Raw genomic sequence first — 22,447 nt, 5'->3', positions numbered from 1 at the left:
AGTTTGGAGGTGGGGGACCACAAGTGCTGTTTAGTGGGGCTGGGGTGCAACAGGTACTTCTAAGCACCAGTCTGGGGAGGAAGTGAGGCTCAGGGCAGAAGTGAGACTTGGGCCTTAGCACTTTCCCCCAGTGGATGGCTTTGGCAGGCCACCTGTGCAGTCTGATGGCCGCCATGGCCCAGCTGCCCGGAGCCAATGCAGAAGGCTGGGAAGCGTGCTAGCATCCTGCTGGCCCCCACATGCACAGGCAGCGTGTAATGTGACATGCTGTGCCAGGGGGAGAGAACAGGTGCACTGCTGCTGTCTGCCTAGGGGAGGGAGCAGGGTCAGTGTGCCCTTGAGGTGCAGCAGGTGCGGAGGGGATAGAGAGACCAGGGCTGGTGGTAGGTACCAGCTGCACAGCATACCTTGGTGCTGTGTGTGTAGCCCTTCCAGACAGTGAGCTGCAGCACCCTGAGCTACTCCCAGGGGAGGCAGCAGCTCCCACTTCTGAGAGGCCCTAGATCACCATCTGCTGCTGAGAACTCTGGACTGAAGTACAGTAGCCTGGGGACCCTCTGTGAAACAAGAGCTTAGCTGAAGGGAGCAACCCAGACCACATGCACTTGTGTGCCAGGACCCAGGTATCTGCCGCTGGGAACCCTTGCCCAACTGGAGGCAGTAGCTGTGTTCCTGCCAGTGAAACAGCAGCATGCAAGTCATGGGCAGAGCACTGGTGATTGGCTCCTGGGGCTCCTGGTGCAGTCAGAACTGGGGTCAGGGGCCGGGCAATAACTTAGTTCCATTTTAAGCAACTTTCTTCCCTCTGTGCGGGCAGAGGGAGCGGGGAGGAAAGCACTCCACAGCTGGTTCCATGGGAACAACCTCCCTGGGCCCTTGGACTGTCAACAGGATCTGCCTTGTTCCAGCCAAGCCTCTGAGCACCAAGAATGCTGGTGCCACCCTCCCATGGCCACTACAGCATGGGTACAGTGTGGTTACACCACTGGATTTCTGTGACTAGACTGCCAAGCTTCACTAAAGAAAATGCATTCTCCCCCCGTTACCTGGTGTGCTCACAAACTGCTGGCAAGAGCTCCCCCTGCCCTGAGAAAACCACGGGCTTATGCTGTCCCTAAGTTCACAGTGGGCTCCCCTGCACCAGGCTGAAGTGTGCCTGTGCAGGCAGCAGAAGACAAAGGTTGGAAGGTGTGGGACAGCAGAAGCGTGTTCAGGGCAGGGGCTGGAATTACAGCTGCTGTTTTCCTCACTCAGGGTCAGGCCAGGGCATAGGAAAGGGCCTGGCTCACCAGCAGCTCTTGTTCCTTTTCACATGAAACAGCCAGGTTCTGGCCTCTGATTTGCAGGGCCCTGTTGTTTCAGAGGCTGCTAGAGCTACAGCTGCTTTGGGGATCTTAACTTCTCCAAGCTCCTCTGCTCTGCCATCCTTTGCATTCAGCACAGCAGGGGGCTAAGAACCACACATAGCAGCACTATGTTTCATGCCTAGTGCATGGACCACGCTGTAGTCAGAATTCTCCCACTTCTTCCTGAGACAGCTGGAAGCTGGGTCCCACTGGCAGCAGCAGATGCTGCCGCACCCAGCCCCTCTTTGAGAGCAAAGCAACTCTCATGTTCCTGCTCTCAGAGCATACAGCTCATTGAACACCTCACCCCTGGCTCGCAAGGACAACATCAGCACAGAACATTCACTGCCGTGATATTTATTGGACCCCCATTTATCAAACCACCAGGAAAGTTCCTTTGAACGTCTAATTCCAAAGTACTACAAATCACCAGGTGATGCCACGCATGGGAGTCACACAAGTCCTTTCATCTGCTTTGGAAGCACAATGTGTTACAGCTGCCGGAAGTGGGGAGCCAATAAGTCCCTCAGGTCTGGCTCCTCCCTGAAACGTGTCAGTGGAGTGGGTGGGTGGGTTGTTTTCAGAAGCAGCAGTTCTCAGCTCAGTCAGTGGGGGGCAGCAGGCTGGCACTGTCCAAAATCAGGCCACAACGGCCAGAGTGCACAGACGCACCCCTCCCTGCTGGCTGGCTAGCTACACGCTGCTCCCAAGGCAAGTGCAAGACAAAGCATTTTAAGTTCAGACAATCTCAGACAGTTGGATTGGATGCAGTCGGACAAACAAATTGAATGCATCAGTAATTCCAGTCAAAGACAGGAGCTTGGTCCTTTGGAGGAGGTGGTGGGCTCAGAAACCCCCTGCCCATCCACAATGTCCAAAGAGGCCAGCCATGGGCTGGCCACATTTCCATTCATCCCAGGAACAGGTCACAGTAGCCGCAACATTCAGTTCACAAACACTGGACTGTTCCAGAACATGCTATTCTGACCCTGAGTCTACAGTACTACAGCTGCACCCACAAGCATTGACAGAGCCTTGCAAATTGCACTGTATATTGGCGTACACTGACAGGGAGAGGAGGACACACGTCCTTTGTGCAGGTCTGGGTGGGAGAAATGGCTCTTTTGCACCGTGCAGCAGAAGTGAGAAGGGCCCAGTGCAGGCTCAACAGTGCACTTTCACTCAGAGTGGGTGAGCTCTCCAGCCTGAGGTCTGCTCCGGGGCCAGGAGCATGGTGGTGCTGTGCCTTGGACCCAGCATGTGGCATTCAGGGTCAGAAGCCAAGCACAGCTGCGTGGAGTGACGGTGCTTAGAGCCCAAGACACCAAGAGCTGAGCTAGGGAGTGACAAAGCCACTGCCAGTGCTTGGGAACTCAAGGGGCCAAGTCATGTCTGAGGTGGGTCCAGCTGCCCACGAGGAGCAAGCCAGCACCGGTGGCTGGGGACACACCCGTTTTTAACCCACTGCTCTTTTCCTGCTCTGCAGAGAACAATTCACCCCTTTTCCTACCACCCTCCCCATGAAATCCCACAGCTCCCTCAGCTGGAGCTTTCACAGCAAGCAGGGCTCTCCAAGCCCTCAGAGCCCTGTGTGGCTGCCCCTCGGAGTGCCACGGGTGCCTGGCGAGGCCACTCCAGCCAGTGAGTGGGGCGGGGTGGGGTCTCCTGCCAGCGCAGGCCTAAGGAGTGTTCTTACTGAGCCATTTCCAGAAGGCTATTGGCAGCTGCTCCTGAAGGAGTGTGTAAGGCCCCTAGCAGAACCCGTCAGCTACCTGGGAGCTGTGTCCCAGAATCCAGTGCAAATGTCCCCTGGAGGTGCGCAATGGCGTGCAGGACCCCTCAGGCCTGTGACGAAGTGGAGGGCCAGGAGCCCGTTTCTGTGGGGCATCGGAAAGTCTCCAGCCCACGAGGCGCGCCCAAGGACACCTCCCAACAGAGCGGGTTCGCTGCCCGACCGAGTGCTGAGGTGGCACGGCCCGGGAGTCAGAAGTACAGGGCAGGCTCGCTGCTGAAGCCTGAGAGGCCGCTCTGCTCGGCAGGGGTGAGCTACAGGAGAGAAGAGAGGAGCTGAGGGGTGGAAGCCTTGCCACTCCCATGCTGCAGGGTGGCGGGGCTAATGGCCCGGCCTCATTTCCACACTGCACATGCATTACAGGGCCCCAAAGGAAGGCCCAAGCTGGCAGCTGCACTGGTCTCCCCTAGGTGTACCGGCAGAGGGAGGCACTGGCTGAGCTGGCTCTCGGCTCCCCTTGAACACCTCAGTTCAGCGTGGAAGAATCTTCCCCGCTTCTCCGCACCAGGCTGGTTGCGGCACTCGGGCGCTAGGCCACAACGATCGCAGTGCAACGGGCTCAGGAAAGCACCGCTCTGAACCAGAGCCCACCTGTGTCTGCCACAAGCAAGGGCAGCGCCGCCCTGGACAGCCAGTCCCCAGCCAGGGCCATCCCTACGCAGCACAGCACTGGTATCGGCCTCCTCACCCATCTGGGACTCTGTTTACCGTTGTGACATCCAGCCCAGAGAGCCGGCAGCCTGGAGGGCAGCACGAGCACCACAGCCAGCTGGAGAGGAATGGCCATTTCAAAGGGAAAGTGCTGCGTCTCTCCAGCCTCTGCCTGATGGCTGCCCCCGGCTCAGTCCTCCAGCCCGCAAGGGCTGCTCGCCTCCACCTGAGGAACGGGGGCTGGGGGCAGACTGGCACCAGGCAATGGGGCAGGGGACGGTCGGAGCAGTGCTAAGCTGGGGAGGCGGCAGCTGCATTTGCCTGTTGTAAGGGCAGCCCTGCATGCTGCCTCTCTTGCCTAGAAAAGAGCTCCCCACCCCCAAACCACGACTCTGCCCTGTAGCTTCCAGCTGTTCCGCTTGCTTCCGCCAGCCCAGCCCACCCGCTCCCTCCATACACAGTGTGGCAGGCCCGTGACCCTGTACTGGCCACCTGCCCTGCTCTGAACTCACCATGACCTGGCTCCCAGGAGGGTTGGCCTCTTCCGGGCGGGAGCCGGTGGAGAAGGCAGGCTTCTCCTCGTACTCCTGCTCCTGCCACTTGCTGAACTCCACTGAGTGTTTTGGGGTGTAGCTGGAGAAACCTACAAGCAGGAGACAGATGGACACAGACACTTCAGAGCTACTGCCCAGAGAAGGGACCCCAGCAGCCTGCTGCTCCCCTCCCAGAAGGGGGATTTCCTCTGGGCCGCTCACCAACCCACAGCAGCGACGGCTCAGCCTCAGGCACAAGCAAAGAGGAGTCACCGCCAGGCTGCTGTTGGGGTTGCGTGGGGCGAGCGTAGGTCTGGGCTCAGGGTGGGCCCCAGCAGCTTCTGCTCTGGCGGGTGCAGCTGCCCCCGTTGCCGACTTCCCTGGAGTTGCAGGCACTGACAGCCGCACAGCCCCTGAGAGGGGCATCTCACGTGGGAGCAGCTCAGGACTCCCCTTCCTGCCCTGGGACTTGTCCTCTTTCAGTTCCTCTTAGCAGCCACGTCTGCCACGCAGCTGCAAGCCCATTCAGGAGCCCCGCAGCCTATTGCTGTTCCCCAAACCTGCCTTGACCTGCAAGTGGGGAGAGACCTGCTGGGCTGGCTACTGAGCACCTCTGCCAAGCAGGTGCTGCCCAAATCCTGCTAAGTCTCCAAGTGCTGGCATCACCCGCTGAGCGGTCCGCAGGGCAGGTCTGGAGCAGGAGCAGGAGCAGGCTCACCTGAGCTGGGCACGTTGGCGTGCATGGTGCTGGTCGGGCGTGGAATGAACAGGGCACGGGGCTCGTCCTCTTCATTGTCCTCCTCCCCTTCCGAGACAGGCTCCTCCTCCTCCTCCTCCTCCGCCAGCGAGCGCTCAGAGGGGTACTCAAACATGGTCTGCAGGCTCGTCTCATTGAAAGAGATCTTCATCTAGAGAAGAGCCAGGGGAAATCAATGGGCACCAGGCCACTGAGCTACACTCCAAGCCCCAGCTCAGCCACGGATGCTGCTAGCTGATGGTAGGGCCAAGGCAAGTGCTCGGACTTTGCTCCTGGTGCAAGGTGCACATGCCCTATGGAACCACCCACAACTCACCTAGGAACCCTCCCAACTTCCCAGCACTACCTAAAGGGCAGACAGCAAACAGGCGCAGGATGTGCAGCCAAGAGCCACTCCCTGGGCCCCCCGCTCCCTGACCCAGGGGCTCCTCACTTCTCATGGCACCAAGGAGAAAGCCCTCAGAGCAGGCCAGCCCCAGAGCCCCCAAGAGGTTCTGGGTCAAACCCCACCCAGGAGCAGAGGAAGCATCAACACTTTCAGAGCTCCCTGCAAGGAGCATCCCTTGCCCTACAAGTTGCGATGCATGGCTCTGGCCGGGGGGCTGACATGCAGCGCACGGCAGCAACCCAGTTGTCTGTCACAGACCCTGCCTGGACACAGCCACCCTGCTCCGAAGAGCAGGAGGTGCTGTCTCACCTGCTGGGAGCTCAGCTCCTCCCCCGGTGCAGCCCAAGCGAGACGGCAACTGCCCCTCAGCCCCGGCTCCCAGCAGCCACCAGCACGAGGGAAACGCGCAGCCAGGGCAAGTGGCCAGAAAGGAACTTCAATGCAGGACCCTCGTCTCTGCCCCAGCACTCAGCTCCCCTCCCAGGCAGGATGGCAACGGCCCCAGCCGTTAACACATTAACTACAGAGCCCAGGGTAAAGCCTTCCCAACTCTCCTGCTCTCCTCTGGGGGGGCACCCGTCCTGCCCCCCTGGGGGGGCACCGCACACCGGGCCAACAGCTTGGTCAGCCCTGGGTGCAAGGAGGGAGGAGCCAAATCTTCACTTGGAGCCTAACGACCAGCTGGCTGCTTCCTGTGCAGGCCAAGCTGCTGCTGAGAGCCCCACTGCAGGGCCGGCTCCCCAGTGTGCCCACAGGCACCTCGGCCAGTTCCCTGCTGCGATTCTGGACAGCGGAGGGAGCACTAGAGTTGGGACCAGCCCCTCCGCTCCTCCTCCACATGGCCATAACCAGAGCCAGGCCCAAGGAGGCGCTCGCGGAAGACAGGAAGCAGCCCGGGAGTGAGGGGGGGATTCGCTGCGTGCCTGGGCAGGCTGCACCCGCTTTCTCCCGAGATGCCAGCTTGCCCTCCCTGGTCTCAGCCTGAGCCAGCGGCATTGTCCCAGCAGCTCTTGCCTGGGGAAAGCAACTTGCAGCTACGGTGGCATGAGGGCCCAGTGCCTGCAGGGCCGACTGCCCTGGCTGCCGTGTGCCGGCACACAGGCCTGTGCTCCTTTGGAAGCGATGAGCAGCCAGCGGAGGAGATTCCACCAGGCTCAGCACATTCCAGACATGCCCCAACCTCTGGGGAGACCGGGCACGAGCCTGGCTCTCCCGCTGCACTCAGGCCAAGCACTTCAATCGCCTCCGGCGCTGGAGGGCTGGCCAGTACCTCCCACGGCTGCCTCCTCTCTGCCCTGGGGCAGCTCTGGTGTGGGCCAGGGGCACCTGCCGCCACTGCTCTCTCCCCCGCCCCCCCAGCCACTGGCTGCACTGTGCTGCAGTAGAGGACAGTAACGTGCTGCTTGGCCAGCTGCTTCCCTGTTGGGGCCCAGGGAGAGCAGAACAGGGGCTTGACCAGCTCTGCCTGAGCCCAGTGCAGCCTCCAGCCCCCACAGCCCCTGGCTGAGGTGAGCAACCTGCAGTTCCAGGTTCCGGTTCTCTGGCCCAGCCCCGAACACACCAGCCTGAGGGTTACCCGGTTGCTTGCTGGCCCCAGGGGACCCCACTGCTGCTGGGGACAGCTGAAGCACAGCCTGCAAAGGCCACTACCCCTCCCACTTCTGCTGTGCCCACTGCGCACTCATCACCAGAAACAGGGCCATGGGAACCTGCAGCTCTGTCCCCGGGGGCGCCCTCCACCTTGCCCCACAGCGCCTGCCCCCGGCAGCTCTCCGGACCCTTGGAACCCGGGCTGCAGCTGTCCAAGGAGAGGGGCAGTGCTGCTGTACACGGAGTCTGGTGTTATGAGGCTACCTCGGCGTGGCCTCAGCACCCCCCAGCTGCCTGCGCCAGCCTTCCCCGGTGGAAGCAGCAGCTGCAAACACATGCTCAGCCGGGGACCTGCAGGAAGGAGGGGGCAGGAACAAACCAGCCCCTACAGGCGCGCAGCCGGTGCTGACAAGTGGGGTTTGGGAAGGAGCTGGGAGATCTCTTACTTCTGGGCTTGGCCAGCAGCAGGGCCCAGCAGGTCCCTAGGAGTTGGGCTCCACATCCAAGCCGTACGGGCCTGGAGATGGGCATTCTCCAGCCAACCTCTGAGCTCAGGGATCCAGCGCTGCCCCGGAGCCCCACGCCCCGGCTGAGTGCACAGGCCGCCACGCGGGGGCGTGAGCAGCGCCAGAGTGCGCTCAGCCCGGCGCCCTACGTGCCAACCCTCCGGTCTGTTAGCCTGGGAGTTCCGCACGGCCCACACCTCACATGGGCCAGCTGCTGTGTTCCCAATTCATTCCCCAGTCCCCGCCCCAGCTCACCGTACCCTGAGACGCCCTGCTGTGAACCGAACCTTGCTCCCTGGCAGCGGCCACTCTGGAATCGCCGCAGCAGCTGCCAAGTCCCACGCTGGCGAGATGTCCTCTCGCCAGCGAGCAGAGCAGGCAGCAGGGGTGTACCAGGCAACACCCCCCTGCTGCACCCAGGGGAGAGCCCGGCCCCCGCGCAAGGGGAGGACGTCACGTCAGCGCAACGGGCGGAGCTGGAATTTGCTCAGGAACGCCGGCGAACGCCCCTCCTGCTGGGGAAGGCAGCCAGGCTCCTCAGAGCGCCGGCTGCCACACCCACCCACCCAGCCCGGGGAGGCAACCCCCAGACACAGCCTGCAGCACACTGCCCTGGCCCTGCCCCTGCGCCACGTGGAGAGCTGCAGAGACATGGGCTGTGCTGGTGCTCCTCCGAGATGCAGCTAGGAGACAGGGACCGCAGACGGCATTAGGGACCCATGGAGCTTGCAGCAGAACGGGCCCTTTATGGTTCGGCTCAAGGGACAGCAGGGCTGACCTTGCTTGGCGAACGCCTGCTGAGGGGTCGCAGCGTTACTGGCCCAGGGCAACCAGCAGCCAGAAAGCGGAAGACGTGGCTGAAGGGGATGCTGGGCTCCCACCAGCACTGCACAGCAGTCAGACTCACACCTGCACCAGCAGCAGCGCCTGACATCTAAGTTCCCTCCAAGCTGCACAGCAGCCTCTGAAGGGCCTCTCCCCAGGCCTTCTGTGGGCAGAGAGGCGCCTCTTCCCCGGACCAGCCCCAAACCTGTGGCTGCTGGGGCGAAGCGCCTCTGCTGCAGCTGCTGCTGTGGGGAAAGAGCTGAGGCAAGTCCTCACTCCCTACCACTGCCCCAAACCTCTCATCCCTGGCCTTACCCCCAGCCGGAGCCCTCACACTCCTGCACCCAGCTCTGAGCCCCAGCCTCACTCTAAAACCTTGATCCTGGGCCCCACCACACCCAACCCTTCGCCCCAGCTCAGCCTGATCCCACACTCCAACCCCTGGGCCCATCACATGAATTGTAATGTGTGCACCACAAGAGGGGTGATGCACCACACACCACCCCCGTACTGGTGCACACAGCACAATCCACTCTGCATGTGTATGGGAGCCCTGCCAGACAAACCGCAGATGGGTAAGAGAGCAGAGCGGTCGCCCCCGTGCCTGAATTCACACCACTGCTCCTGGGAGTCATTAACCGATGGGGACAAGTATCGGAGCGGGAGCCGTGTTAGTCTGTATTTTCGAGAACAAGAAGTCCTGTGGCACCTTATAGACTAACATATTTTGGAGCATGAGCTTTTGTGGGCAGTCGTTGCCCGCGAAAGCTCATGCTCCAAAATATCTGCTACGCTATAAGGTGCCACAGGACTTCTTGTTGTCAACCAATGGGGACTTTCCTGTGTTGCAACACGTCTCTGCTTCTGGCCAGCTGAGCAGCATTTTGGCAGCCCCAGCTGCTCTGACCTTCTCCCAACGCAGGGGCTGACTTCCTGCCCACCTGCACGTGCAGAAGGTCATTGAGCAGGAGCACACTGCACGGGACACAACACAAAGTCCCGGGGGAAGTTACGACTTGGGCTCCCTTCCGTAGGCTCAGTGGGCCTAGCAGCCGGGGGAATGGACAAACCAGAGTCCCTGGGGCCCTGAAGGTGTGCAGAGGCAAAGTCGGGGCAGGAGCTCCCTAGGGGCAGCTCCTGCCAAGACGGGCTGCCTGGTTGTGCTCAGAGCGCTCCTGCTGCTGCTCACGGGACCGAGACTAAAGAGATGACACCGAGACACAACCCAGCTCTGAGCCTCTTCCTAAACTCCAAAACCCTCTGCCCCCCTCTAAAACCCAGTAGGGGCGGTTCCAAGAGAGACACCTGTGGGCAACCCCACACTTTGGGTGGCCCCACTCTAAAGTACCAGCTCGGCAGGCACTGGCAGCACCCAGGTGCTATCTGCGACTCTGTCCCTGGAGCAGAGCTGAGACTAGTTTACAGCACCGCAGGTCACTGGAGTTTTACTGAGTCTCTCCAGTTGCCAAGCTGGACAAGCAGGTATTCCCAAGACCAGTTTGGGCCCCTGCCCGGTGTCTAGCAATACAGGCACCCGGCCCCAGTCAGCTCCTGGTGATTACACTAGGCTGAGGAAGAAGGGAGGGTCTGTGCAGGCGTCGCTCCGAGCTCTACGCCCCAAAGAAAGGCAGAAGAACACTGGGGCAGAACATCGCACCCCCCGGGGCATTCACACAGCGACGCGACAGGAAGCAGGGTCCGGTCTGTGGCGTCACAGCGCAGAACTAGCCTGCGCCTGGGACACGTGGGACTCGGCAGGGACGGCTAAAGGCACCGACAGCCAGTTTACTTCTGCTTATTCCCAGGGGAAAATGGACTCGCAGGAGCTTCCCCATCTGTGCAGCTCAGCCGTGCGAACCCGCCCAGAGGCGCCGTTCCCAGGAGGGAGCAGAGCGGCGCTCCCCAGCTGCTGCAAGTTCTACTCGTGTACTGTAACTGCAGGTGCGGATGTCCGTTTCCTGCAACCAATTGCTTTACCCAGACTCATGCCACAACCCCCTGGCCTGGCCAGGAGCATGTCTGAGCCCCAACACTTCATCCAGAGAAGGAAGCCAGTCGCTCCCCCCAGGGCTCTCGGCAGGCAAAGTGCTGCTAAGGTGTGCGATATCTGCACCCATGGCAGGTAACTGGTTCATGTGCCAAGGTCTCCAAAGAGCTGAGCACAGACCGATCTCAGAAATGCTGCAGCCGGGGCCCAGACTGAGCCTGCAGGCAGCACAATGGCTATACATGGAGCCAGCCACTCCTAATCCCCAAAGAAATCAGCCTCCAGGTTTCAGGCTGTGCTGATGGGGTGACAGCGCCAGAGTCCCAGCCACACTTCAATTTTAGCTCCAGGCAGGCCCATGCCAGTAGCACTGCCTGAGCCCCAGCTTAATGGTCTGCTCAGACGTGCACCAGTCAACTGCCTGAGCTGCACAGAGCGCCGCATTCCGCAGGCGCGGCGACAGATCACAACTCCGCAAAGGCTTGGGAGCCTCGTCCAGCCAGCGCCTGCTCAGACACAGCCGAGAACGTCAGGGCTAGGGAGTCCACCTCTGCAGTGCGTTTGGGCCCCAAGGGCTTTTCCAGACCCTTCTGCCAACACCACAGGGCAGCAAACCTTGTCCTGACGTGCTCTTTGCTGAGCAGGGGAGGGTGCACGCACATTAGTTACTCTGCGCTGGAGTCTTCGAGAGCAGCCCACAGGGGTGTTCCCAGAGAAATGCCGGGTTCTGTTCAGCGACTGACTCTTGCTCCTCCAGTTAAGAGTCAGTGTTTCTACCTGCAGAGTCACAGTGGCAAGGCTAACAAGCCAGGGATTCCTGAGCTGCTGGCAAAGGAGAGAATCTCTGGATGATCAGACTCCAGTCCTCATGCCATGCTGCTCAGCAAGGGGATCTCCCCTTACACAGCCTGCTCTGCGTAATCAATACACTGAAGCACCACATGGCAGATGGGAGGAGGGCACCCAGACTCGAAATACTAAGCTCCTTGTAAGGCAAGACAGTGTCAGAGTCCCAGTGAGCAGAGAGGCAGAGGGCATCAAGAAGTAGGGCTCTTCCAGAGCCCAGCCAAAGCTGTGCTCCAGCAGCCTCCTCGCTCCAGCCAAATGGAGTGTGGAGGACGACAGCCCTTCCCTGCAGGTCCACGAGGAGGAAACTGCATCTGTGTTCTCAGCATCTGAGTTAGCAGCTTACTCTAACGCAGAGAACACCTACAACTGGTGCAGACACACCTCCCTTCCCTGCTTCCAAACAGAGCTCATCCAGAGACGGCAGGACAGAGCGAACTGCCATCCTAGCCAGGGCCTCAGGCACCAGAGCTTCACACCCAAGTTAATCCAAATGAACTCAGAAGTGCAGACAAGCCCCAAGACTCAGTGCCCTAGATGGACCTGAAGGAGAGAACTCTGCACTGGCAAAGATGCATCCTGGCTTGTGAACCAGCCTGAGCTCCTGCCTGTGTGCTGGGCTGATGATACAACAGAGACAGAACACCCCAATGGCTCCTTTACAGCAAAAGAGACCAACAGGTTCACCATTCTGACCTTCAATCTACGCAGAAGCCTGAGGCCTTCTCAGACCTAGACTGGCCTACTGTAATACACGCAATCCTGGGAATAGAAAGAGAAACTCCTCCTACTGTTCCAGACTCGAGGAGGCGGATGTCTGTCTCTCCGCATTTTGAAAGAGAGTGTTCCCTCCAGAGAGAGAGGCTTGACTGGAATCATCTCACTGGAGAGTTCCCAGAGCGCATACTTTGAATGTTGGTGCTAGAAAAAAAACAAATGATGTGCCCTTAAGCAGGAAGCCAACAAGTTGCACTGGATGCTCCCAGGTATGTCCTCAAACTTGCTGCTTCAATTGCAAGCCACATTCTGCTCTGAAGGCATTTGCTTATGAAATATAGCTTTGCATCTCAGAAGAAGAGAGCCTTGCTCAGATGGCTGCAGGCTAGCAGCTCTCAGACATGGGGCTGGCACTCTGCTCTGGCATGCCCAATACAATCAGAAGGACAGAGCAGATCAGGATTCGTTCATTACTGCACCTGCATTCATCTTTAGCCAGGATCTTCCCCAAGGCACATGGTCCAACTGCTGCAGGAACTAACAGTTTCTCTTCCCCAAGAACAGCCAGCCACACACAGGCACAGCCTGCCCGGGGGTTACAGTGCAGCTTAGCGACATGTTCTCAGCCCTCTGCACAGCAGTGGGATTTGGGCTTTTGAATGTCACTGCTCAGTTGGACAGACTGCTTGATTATGCTTGCAGAGGCTGACCAGCAGCAGCACTACCACCCCAGGGCTCATGGCAGGCTTGCAGCAGGGACATTTGCCTTTCTTGCTGACACAAGGGCCACGACTTTGGTTGCCGTCTGCTTTTGTTTCCCATACCTGCAGGGGGCCAGGAAGGGATTCCTACTTGTTGCCCGTGCAGGGCTGCTGAGCCCATCTGGGGAGAGGTGTCACCAGGGACTGGAGAAGGAGCAGCCCATAAGAACCACCTGACAAGGAATGCCTGCGGATGAATAAATAAATATAAATAAAGATAAATGTAGATAAATAAATAAAGATAAATGTAAGGTGCTGCACTTAGGAAGGAATAATCTGTTTCACAAATACAAAATGGGAAAAGACTGTCTAGGAAGGAGTACAGCAGAAAGGGATCTAGGGGTTCTAGTAGATCACAAGCTAAATATGAGTCAACAGTGTGATGCTGTTGCAAAAAAAGCAAACATGATTCTGGGATGCATTAGCAGGTGTGTTGTGAACAAGACACGAGAAATCATTCTTCCGCTCTACTCTGCGCTGGTTAGGCCTCAGCTGGAATAGTGTGTCCAGTTCTGGGCACCCCAATTCAAGAAAGATGTAGAGAAATTAGAGAAGGTCCAGAGAAGAGCAACTAGAATGATAAAAGGTCTGGAGAACATGACTTATGAAGAAAGGCTGAAAGAATTGGGCTTGTTTAGCTTGGAAAAGAGAAGATTGAGGGGGGACATGATAGCGGTTTTCAGATATCTTAAAGGGTGTCATGAGGAGGAGGGAGAAAACTTGTTCTTCTTGGCCTCTGAGGAGAGAACAAGAGGCAATGGACTTAAGCTGCAGCAAGGGAAGTTTAGGTTGGACATTAGGAAAAAGTTCCTAACTGTCAGGGTGGTCAAGTACTGGAAAAAGTTGCCAAGGGAGGTTGTGGAATCTCCCTCGCTGGAGATATTTAAGAACAGATTGGATAGATGTCTATCAGGGATGGTGTAGATAGTGGTCGGTCCTGCCGTCGGGGCAGGAGACTGGACTCAATGGCCTCTCGAGGCCCTTTCCGGTCCTAGTGCTCTATGATTCTATGAAGGCGTGACCAACCTCTTCCTACAGCAGGAGGGCCTGACGCAGGGCAGGGATTAAAGAAGCAGATCAGAGAGTTTTAAATGTAATCCATCCAATCCAATCCAAGGACCTTCCAATCCCCACTCAAGGCCAATTCCTGCCTCCGGGTCTTGCTGAGCCGTGAAGCTCATCACAAGTTGCCTGAGCGAGAGAGGCTGGCGTAACAGCTCCATGAGGGCAGGCAAAGAGGAGGAGGTTGCAGACAGATCGGGGTAGCACCTTTTCCCGAGGAACACAGACATCTTAACTGCTCCTTACCAGAGGGACCCTTTATAGCTAAGCCAAGCATTTTCCTAGGGTACCCACCCACAGGGCTGCAGAACCCTCCCTCCAGTGGAGGGGAGCAGCTTAGACCCTTTCTGATCCACTCCATCTCCAAGCCAACCAAGGCAGACTGCACAGCTCCCACCGTGCTCTAGGCCAAGAACCTGGGCCATTTGGGTGGCTTTTGCATCCCAGTGCCTGCCTCATGAAGTCGCCCTCAATCAGTCTAGAAACGGAACCATCAGCCCAGAGCAGGGAGAGCAGCTGGCTCACAACCAAGATGGAGAGGCAGGCGAGAGAGAGGTCTGGGAAAGGCCCTCAGAGGGTATGTCAGTCCTACAATTACTCACCCACCGCCGGTGCCACTGGCTCCGATATCACAGATTGCCATCTCATCAGGCTCAGCCAATCAGGCCCTGCCACCTCACAGGGACTCTCCTGAAACAGGACTTTGACCACATTCCTCACTGTTTCACAATCCAATTCATGCCCCGGGGACGTGGGCGTGTTCTCCCCAGCAGTAACAGGCACCTTGGTCAGCCACACTCGACAGAGCCAACCAGGCAGCAGAGCACCCACAGGAACCTCTTCCTGTGGCAGCAGCACTACGCTAAGGTCACGTTTGACAGGGCCCTCAGCAAAGCTCCATCACGCAAAAGGGACACGTAGAGTAGGTGTGGGTGAAACCATCTGCCACCACGACCACCAACCGTTCAGCTCCCCTGGCGCTGGCAGCTGCAGGGAAGGTCCTCAGAGGCTACGTCATGCAACCGCGCAGAGCAGTGCTTCCAGGTCTGTGGCTGCCCGCGCTGGCCTGGCTGACAGCTCTAGCAGGTCCCATGGATTCGGTTCTGCTGGGGGCCTAGGTGCCGATTCCATGGGTGCTCCAGGATGGGGGAAGAGGTGAAGTGGGGATGCAGCTGGGAGCAGGGGAGCTAAACATTGCCTGCCTAGAGGGGAAGATGGTGCCTACAGCTGAGGGTAAATGGCTCCAGTTCTCAAACATCAGTTCTAGGATTCATGGCCCCACAACCCCCTTCTGACATTTCTACTACACGGCTCCAGAAGGGAGGGCCAAGGCCTGAGCCCACCCTGGGCGAGTGGGCCAAAGCTCAAAGGCTTCAGCCCCTGAAGGTGGACCTGCAGCCTGGGACCCACTGCCCAGGGTCAAAGCCCACTGGGCTTCAGCCCCAGGCAACAAGGCTTGGGCTTCAACTTCAGCTATGGACGGGGGCTCCGGCTGCAGCTGCCTGCCAGGGCTGGGATTCATGCTGCCAGGCCTTGGTGGCAGCCTCTGGCTTCAGTCCCAGCAAGTCTGATGCCCAAGAACCCACTGAAGTGAGGTCGTGACCCAGAGGTCGAGGCCCATTGTGGTTTAGCCATAGAAGGGCAGAGTCACTGACAGGCACCTCTTTGGCTTGTTCCTCATTTCACGAACAGCAGCGTTCGTCGAGGTGCTTGGTTTCTGGGGGGGGGTTGCATGCCATGTTCACGCAGCGCATTGACCAGGGATGCAGCAGGCTGGAACATAGCATGCGGGCGATGAGAGCTCACAGCAGAGCTCTTCGCAAGCAACAGCAGGAGAGCACAGCAGCTCCCTTCTTTCCTAGCTGCAGCTCCTCCAGTGCGGCAAGCTCTGAGCTGCGCCAACCTGAACAGAGCCACTCGCGCTCCTGCTGGGACCTCTCCAGCCATTCCAAGGCCTGCCCATGGCTTAACCAAGCCTCCCAGGGCGCAGCTACAGACAGGCTCTCCGGCAGCACCCCCAGCACTGGATACTCAATGGGGACCGGCACGCCCAAGTAGGCTGACCACACGTCACCCTTCGGCCAGGACAGTCCTTTTGAGCCCTGCACCGTCCATCCCGACGCTCTTGGCAAAGCTGCATTGTCTTATCTGTTCCTGCCAGCTCCTCAGCAGCCAGCAAGAGGAAGCTGGAGAAATTCACGGCTTTTCCAAAAAGTGGCTGCTCCACACAGCTGCACAGCGGGGGGGCTTAGGCTGACTGTGCACACGGGGTCTGCGGGGGGAGCGGGGACAGGACTCAGGCCCCCCTGCGCACAGAGAGAAGTGGTGGCCTCTGGATGACTGCACATGCATGGGCCGCAGGCAGTCTCAGGCCAGCCCAGCGCCAGCAAAGGAAGAGTTTTGGATCTGCCCTGTGGCATCCTGTGGGAAGACAGGGTCACTCTGCTCCTCAGCCTCAGCGTGCAGCTGCGGAGCAGAGGGCGCATACAGCACGTTCTACACCATGCGCTACAGGCAGACTTCACACCAAGACTGGCATCCCCTCCCTCAGAGCCCTCCCCTTCAAGCAGCACAGTCAGGTGCTTCAGAGAAACCTCGATGTGTATCTTGGCTTTGGCAGGCAATCAGCCTGGGAGAGACGGGCTCACGTGAGCTCGCTGGGGATAGGTTTTGGCATTCAATAGCCAGGGGTCACATGTGGCAGCAAGCTCAGTTGCCTTTCCCAAAGCAGCTGTTCTCTGACATCCTGTTCAGGCCCATGAAATGTTGAGCCGCCCACTGCTGACAGAACAGCCTGCTGTTCAGGTCAGGGGACCACCACGAAAGCCCCCTCCCCTCAGCCCCACAGACTAATCTGACTAACTCTTCTGTTGGCACGCAGCAGCTCACAGGGAGCAGCAGGCTGCTATTTCGCTAGCTTGCGCCCTAACACCCAAGGGGGATGAAACTTGGAAGCAATTTGCTGTACTTTGGAACTGCCTGGGTAAGGCGTACCGGACCCTCGCACAGGAACAGGAAACAACTCGCATGTGCCAGATCCTACAGCTGCGTGGGACCCAAAACTACGCATTGGTTACTATAAGTTCACCTCAGCCACCTCGCAGCCTCAGCCTTCCCTTCGGGGGGGAACGGGCTCTATGGAACTGGGAGAAGAAAAACAAACTGCGGATGAACAACCCTGCATGTCACTCTGGAGCTTTTCCCCTGCAGGTCTTGGGCAGGAAGAGAAAGGCTGACCCTGGCCCAGACGCCTCATTCGCAACAGAGCAGGGCACTTTGCCCTCTGTGCGCAGTGTGGACGGCAGTGCGGCAGTAACGAGGGGAGGGCACTCGGTCTCCCAGCAGCCAGCCAGCAAAGTAAGACCAGCTAATTGCAAATCCGGCTCTAAAAGACATCAGAGTGGGGAACCGGCGGGGGAGACTCTATGCGTTCTGCAGAGCTGTGGCTTGTCTGCACATTCCACAGCAGGCGCAGTGAGGCAGGCTCCATTCCTTCTGTTTCAATAGTATTCACTAGACTAAGCACAACAAAGAACAGCTCCATCAGCGTTAGGGTGAACACAACCCACGCATTGAGGAACACGTTTACCGGGGGGGGGGGGGGGGGGCGGGGGGGAAAGTGTTCCCCCAAAGTCTGAGAGATTCCTCTCCTGGAGAAGGACTTTTCTCACCAACTCTTCCAAAGAAGCATGATCAAGTTTCCTAAAAGTTATTACAAAGAAAGTCACCATCCCTACATTCCTGGGAACCACAGCCAGGCCTGGGCTCTCTCCTTACCGGGTGTTGAGAAATAGGAAGGTTTGCTGAGAAGAGCCATCAAAATGGTTCAAGATCCACAAGACAACAAGTGGCTGAGCGAGCTCACTAAGGTAGATGAAGAGGCGGGGGAGCAGTCTGTGAGTACCTACACAGAGGCATGCCCACGGTGCCAAGGAACACTTCCAAGGTGCTTCAGCGACACACTGCACAGATCTAGGCACTGTTCAAAGCATTAGAGGGGAAAGGAGAATGCACACACCGAGCATGGACCCAAACTGCTGCAAAGGCAAAAACTTGGTTGACACAACCTGACCTCTAGACCACGAGGCACTGGCTTGTGGCATCGCTCTGGTCTATATCAAGAGTTCTCCAACCTGTCCCGAATGTGCGCCACCACAATCCCTCTTCACAGCCCTGAATGAAGAGTAACAGGCTCTGCAGCCGTGACCAACATTACTTACGTGCAAGGGGAACACGAGGAAGCTACCTGGGTACTTTCAACGTGGGAACAGCTCTGGCCTTGGCCACACATCTTCCACTGCCGGCTGCACTGTTCCTCTCTTATACACAGCACCTCCCTTCTCACACCAGGCCCCAAGATGACTCGGCTGACTCCTACATAGCTGTGTGGCAGCTAAGTGGATGCAGTGTCCATTTCTCAGTCCAGGAAAAGCCAGGACTCCTGAAGCAGCAGCAAGAACGAAGAACACAGAGCTCCCCAAGGAGCATAGCAAGAAAACCCCTGGTGCAAAAGGGTCTGAGACACACTCCCTCCCGTTCCTTACTGGCCACACTGAAATCAGACCCACCGGGCTCCTTCAACAGCAAAGAGAAGGAACTGCTGGTAGCAGGGACTCACTGTGCAACTTGCAGCAGCCTCAACCTGGACTTGTTAACCTTGCAAAGCCCCCGATTTCCCTCACTTCCCTGGTACGGAGGTGTGAGCTCAGGTGGCTCTGGTTCCATCCGGTTCTTTGTCAACGTTTGTGGGTGACACCAGGGAAGGGATCAGTTCTCATCTGTAAACTGCAACTGATAAACTCTCGTGTGAGGAACCGCTGCTCCCTGGTAAGTCAGCAGCAGAGACAGAAGTTTGCTCTTGTTCAGCTACACGGGTAGTTTGTAGCCATGGAAAGCGAAGAGACAATGCTCACTGACAGAATTATCAGATAACTATTAACAGTGAACAACAGGAAATACCCAAGGCAGAGACACCATAGACGTGTACAGGTCCAGATCAGTGGCCTGTCTGACCCTAAATCCTGTTGGACTGGCTATCAGCACGTGCTTCAATGGAAGGCCTAAAGAACCCCCATGGGTGGAAAATTATGCAATAGGTTTCCCTTCCAGAAAACATCTGGGAGTGGTTAGCTTGTGTCCCAAAGCAGGAGAGTTTATGGCATTGAAGTTATCCCTGGAGATCTGTTCAGGCCACCCTGTGAACTCCTCCTCAAAGCCTGAGTAAGGAAGCGCAGGTCAGCAACCCTCTGAGGCAGAGTGCCAACATTTGACTTTCTGACCTCTACATAAGCTCCTAGGGCAGCTGCTACTTTTTAAAGTCACTAATAGTCCTACTTACGACAGCTTCATTAATAAATAAATGAAGATGCAGAGCTTTACCATGTAGGTGGTGGTTGGCAGCATTAGCTGGTCTTTTGTTAACCACAGGTGACATGGCTTTGAGCCAGCTCCCAGCTGCATGGGGAAGGAGGGGCGGGGCTGAGCTCCCACATTGCATACCAATGAAAATTGGCTCACGCGCCACTCCTGGCACCTATGCAGGGGTTGCTGACCCCTGGGTTAGAGATTAGGTAGTGAGCTGTATTCCTGCTGTAATTCCTGCTTTTGTTTAGTAAAGACAAAAAACATTTGTTGTTTCAAACTTAGATGGCTGTGACATTATAAGTTCTAACTACAAGGGCAATACAACATTTTAGTAGTCGGTGCAGCTGTAACAATTCGAGTCTCCTTCTGAATCTCGAGGACAGACCATTATAATCAAAAAGCACTATGCCCGTCACACTAGCATGAACAGTCACAAAGCAGGATTGTGAATCCCAGCCCTAGAACAGCAAAGTTAGCTCCCAACTGGTGAGAAGGTCTGGCAGTCACTGCATGTTTCAAAGCCACCTGACAGCAGTCCAGGTTAAGAGCTGTACAGAGACTCCATCCTAAACTGAAGGCACAGGGCTCTCTCCTCAAGAGGAGTTAAGCTGGTGCTGACACCCCACATCTGCCTAGTGAGGCCCTACCAATCCCTCAGCAACTAACAAGACCTCATTAACTCCATCAGGAACCCTCTTTACACAGAGCAGCAGCAGCTAGGCAATGAGCAGGTGAAAGGGAATGCAGTAGTATCGTGCAGCTCAGACACAGCATGCGGCACTGAAAAAAACAAGCTAGGGTTGCCCCACGAAGCCATCTGACACACCCCACTTTCAATATTGTCTAGCAGCACTACCAACACTTCCACTGCCTACTGGGACTTAGCAGACACGTGGGGTAAATTCCAGCTAAATAACAGCCCAGAACACAGCCAGCCAGATCTGATGGCTGTAAGTGAACTTTATGGGACCACAGGAAACTTGCCCCCACCCATGACAAGTGGGACGTCTAGATAATTAAAATCAGGTCAGACCACAGATGCTGCTGGATGAGAGTGCGCCACAGAGAGGCTCAACCTGTACTCAATTTCTAAGCACGCTCACATTTATGATTTACACATTAATTTTGGCTTTGTTCTCTAGCCAATAATTTTCACAAACATACTCACTTCATTCCCCTACTGCCCATTCTGAGGTCCCTAACGGAACAGAACCCCTCTCAGCTCCACAGGGCTAACGGAGCAGGCGGCCTCCCACCAGCACACAGGGCAGCTGGGAACACAAGCCTGGCACCGTGAGGAAGCCCAAGTCCCTTTTCAGAGCACAGCCCCCTTGGCACTCTCCTGCCAGGTTACCTTTTTGCGGTGAGAGCCTGTCTTGCTCATGCAGGACCTCTCCAAGGACAGGTAACCGCCGATCACCTCGATCTCATGCACGGTGGGGTAGCGCTTTTTAAGCAATGGCTCAAGATCCAGTTGGGGTGCACCAGGGCTCCCCAAGGTTTTGTCCTTGCTTCTGCTTTCCTCTTTCAGTTGCTGGGCTCTGCTGGCTCCACTGTTGACCTCCACCTCAGAGTTGTATGGCTTCTTTTTGGGCACTATGGTGAAGGTACTGCCTCCTCTCTGCTGGAGGGAGGAGGTGGTAGGGTGGGGTCTGTACAGAGGTGCAGCAGCAGCTTCCACTCCCAGTGCCTCTTGGGGCTTCTCTGAGTCCTTCAGTCCCACAGCTGAACCCATCTCCTGAGGCAGGCCCCTAGCCTCCAGCTCCACAATATCATCATCAATGTAAGTCACAGGCACCGAGAAATCTTGAGAGGCCTGTGGGGGGCTGACAGGCTCCTGCTGCTGCTCACACTCAGGTTTCAAGGGCGCCACTGTCCCTCCCAACTCTGTCTGACACTGTTCCCCCCGACGGCGGGGCACAACGAGGAAAGAGTTCCGTGAGTTCAGGCGCAGACTGGCCAGGGCCTGTGCTTGGAGATCATGCGTAGGGATGGTAGCCAGGTCTGGCTTGGGAGCTGGGTGGATCTCAAAGGAGTCCCTGTCCCTGAGGGCAGATGCAAGAAGCGGGTGTGGAGAGCGAGGGGTGGCACTGGACTGGGGCGGCTGGATCTCGTCTCTCCTCTCTGGCTTTGGCTGTGTGTTGGCTCTAGCAATGGAAGTGCTTGGCGATGGCACTGGAGATATCTGGGCCTGTGGGCTCCTGCAGCCTGGGCTGGCACTGTGCTCCAAGGGACCATTGGTGAGTGGGGCGCAGCTGTCCGGACCGAGACCCCGGGGAGTGACAGTGAAGGAGTTGGGGCCAATCTTGTGCAGGAAGCCACTGGCCCGGGAGGTACCCATGGGGCCTGGGGCTTGCCATGGGGCAGCTGGGCTGACTGGGGAGCCTGGGACTGGGGCCTGCTGGGGGGGAGCCGGGCTGACCGGCAAGCTGGGACCAGGCTGCTTTGGAGAGCTGGCTGGGGAGGCTGGGATGGGATGGGGAATTGGAGCGCGGGCTGGCGGGGCCGGCTTTGAGAGTGGCCGGGGGGCAGCCGCACTGACCGGGCAGCCTGGGACCCGCTGACTGGGGGCGTTTGCTGGTGGCACGGGGCCCGGCCGCGGGGCGCCGGCGGTGACCGGGGAGCCCGGGACGGGGCCCGGCCGAACCCGGGGGCTGGCCGGCGAGGTGGGAGCCGCGACCGGGGGCCCAGGCTCCGCTTCCCCGCTCCGGCGCCGCCGGCCCCGCGGGCGCTGGTCGAACTTCTGCAGCAGGCGGCTGACCATGCCGGGCGGGGCGGGCTCGGCGGGCTCGTAGACGAAGACCTGGGCGGCGCGGATCTCGGCGAGCGCCGAGCCCTGGCGGGCCAGCAGGTCGCGGAGCGGGTCCCGGCCGCGCTCCCCGGCCGCGAAGCAGGCGGCGGCGGCGGGGTCGGGCTGCGACTCGATGATGAGGATGTTGTCGGCGCGGATGGTGCGGATGCCGGGCACGGCGCTGTACAGCTCCAGCAGCTCCTGCAGCGGCCGCCCCGCGCCCCGCCGCCCGCCGCCGGGCAGCCCCTGCCGCAGCCGCCGCCGCTCGCTCTCCAGCCGCATGAAGGGGTTCTCGCGCAGCGGGCCCAGGCTCTCGGCCAGCACCAGCCGCTCGTCCGCGGGCTCCGCCCGGCCCCGGCCCCGGCCCCGGCCGCCCGGCTCGGGCTCGGGCTCGGGCTCCCCGCCCGCGGGCGGCGCCGCCAGCTTGGCCCGCTTCCGCTCCAGGATCTCCCGCTTCCACTCGGGCAGCGCCGGCCCGGCCGAGCCCAGCGGCGGCTCCATGGTGCGCGCTGCGTGCGGGGCTGCGCGAGA

The 22,447-nt window shown here is 58.5% G+C and overlaps 1 protein-coding gene across 1 annotated transcript; it reads right to left on the bottom strand.

Moving 5' to 3' along the window:
* Window positions 1-59: 59 nt before the first annotated feature.
* Window positions 60-22,447, bottom strand: TPRN (taperin). Its single transcript, XM_075015787.1, has 4 exons — window positions 20,480-22,447; window positions 5,041-5,230; window positions 4,302-4,432; window positions 60-3,392 (listed from the first exon to the last, which is right to left on the bottom strand). The coding sequence occupies exons 1-4, from the start codon at window positions 22,415-22,417 to the stop codon at window positions 3,330-3,332; spliced, it is 2,322 nt and encodes a 773-aa protein (XP_074871888.1). The 5' UTR covers window positions 22,418-22,447; the 3' UTR covers window positions 60-3,329.

Source organism: Carettochelys insculpta, chromosome 21, assembly GCF_033958435.1.
Source record: "Carettochelys insculpta isolate YL-2023 chromosome 21, ASM3395843v1, whole genome shotgun sequence".
NCBI classification, from domain to species: Eukaryota; Metazoa; Chordata; order Testudines; family Carettochelyidae; genus Carettochelys; species Carettochelys insculpta.
This window is presented reverse-complemented; position numbering and strand designations above follow the sequence as displayed.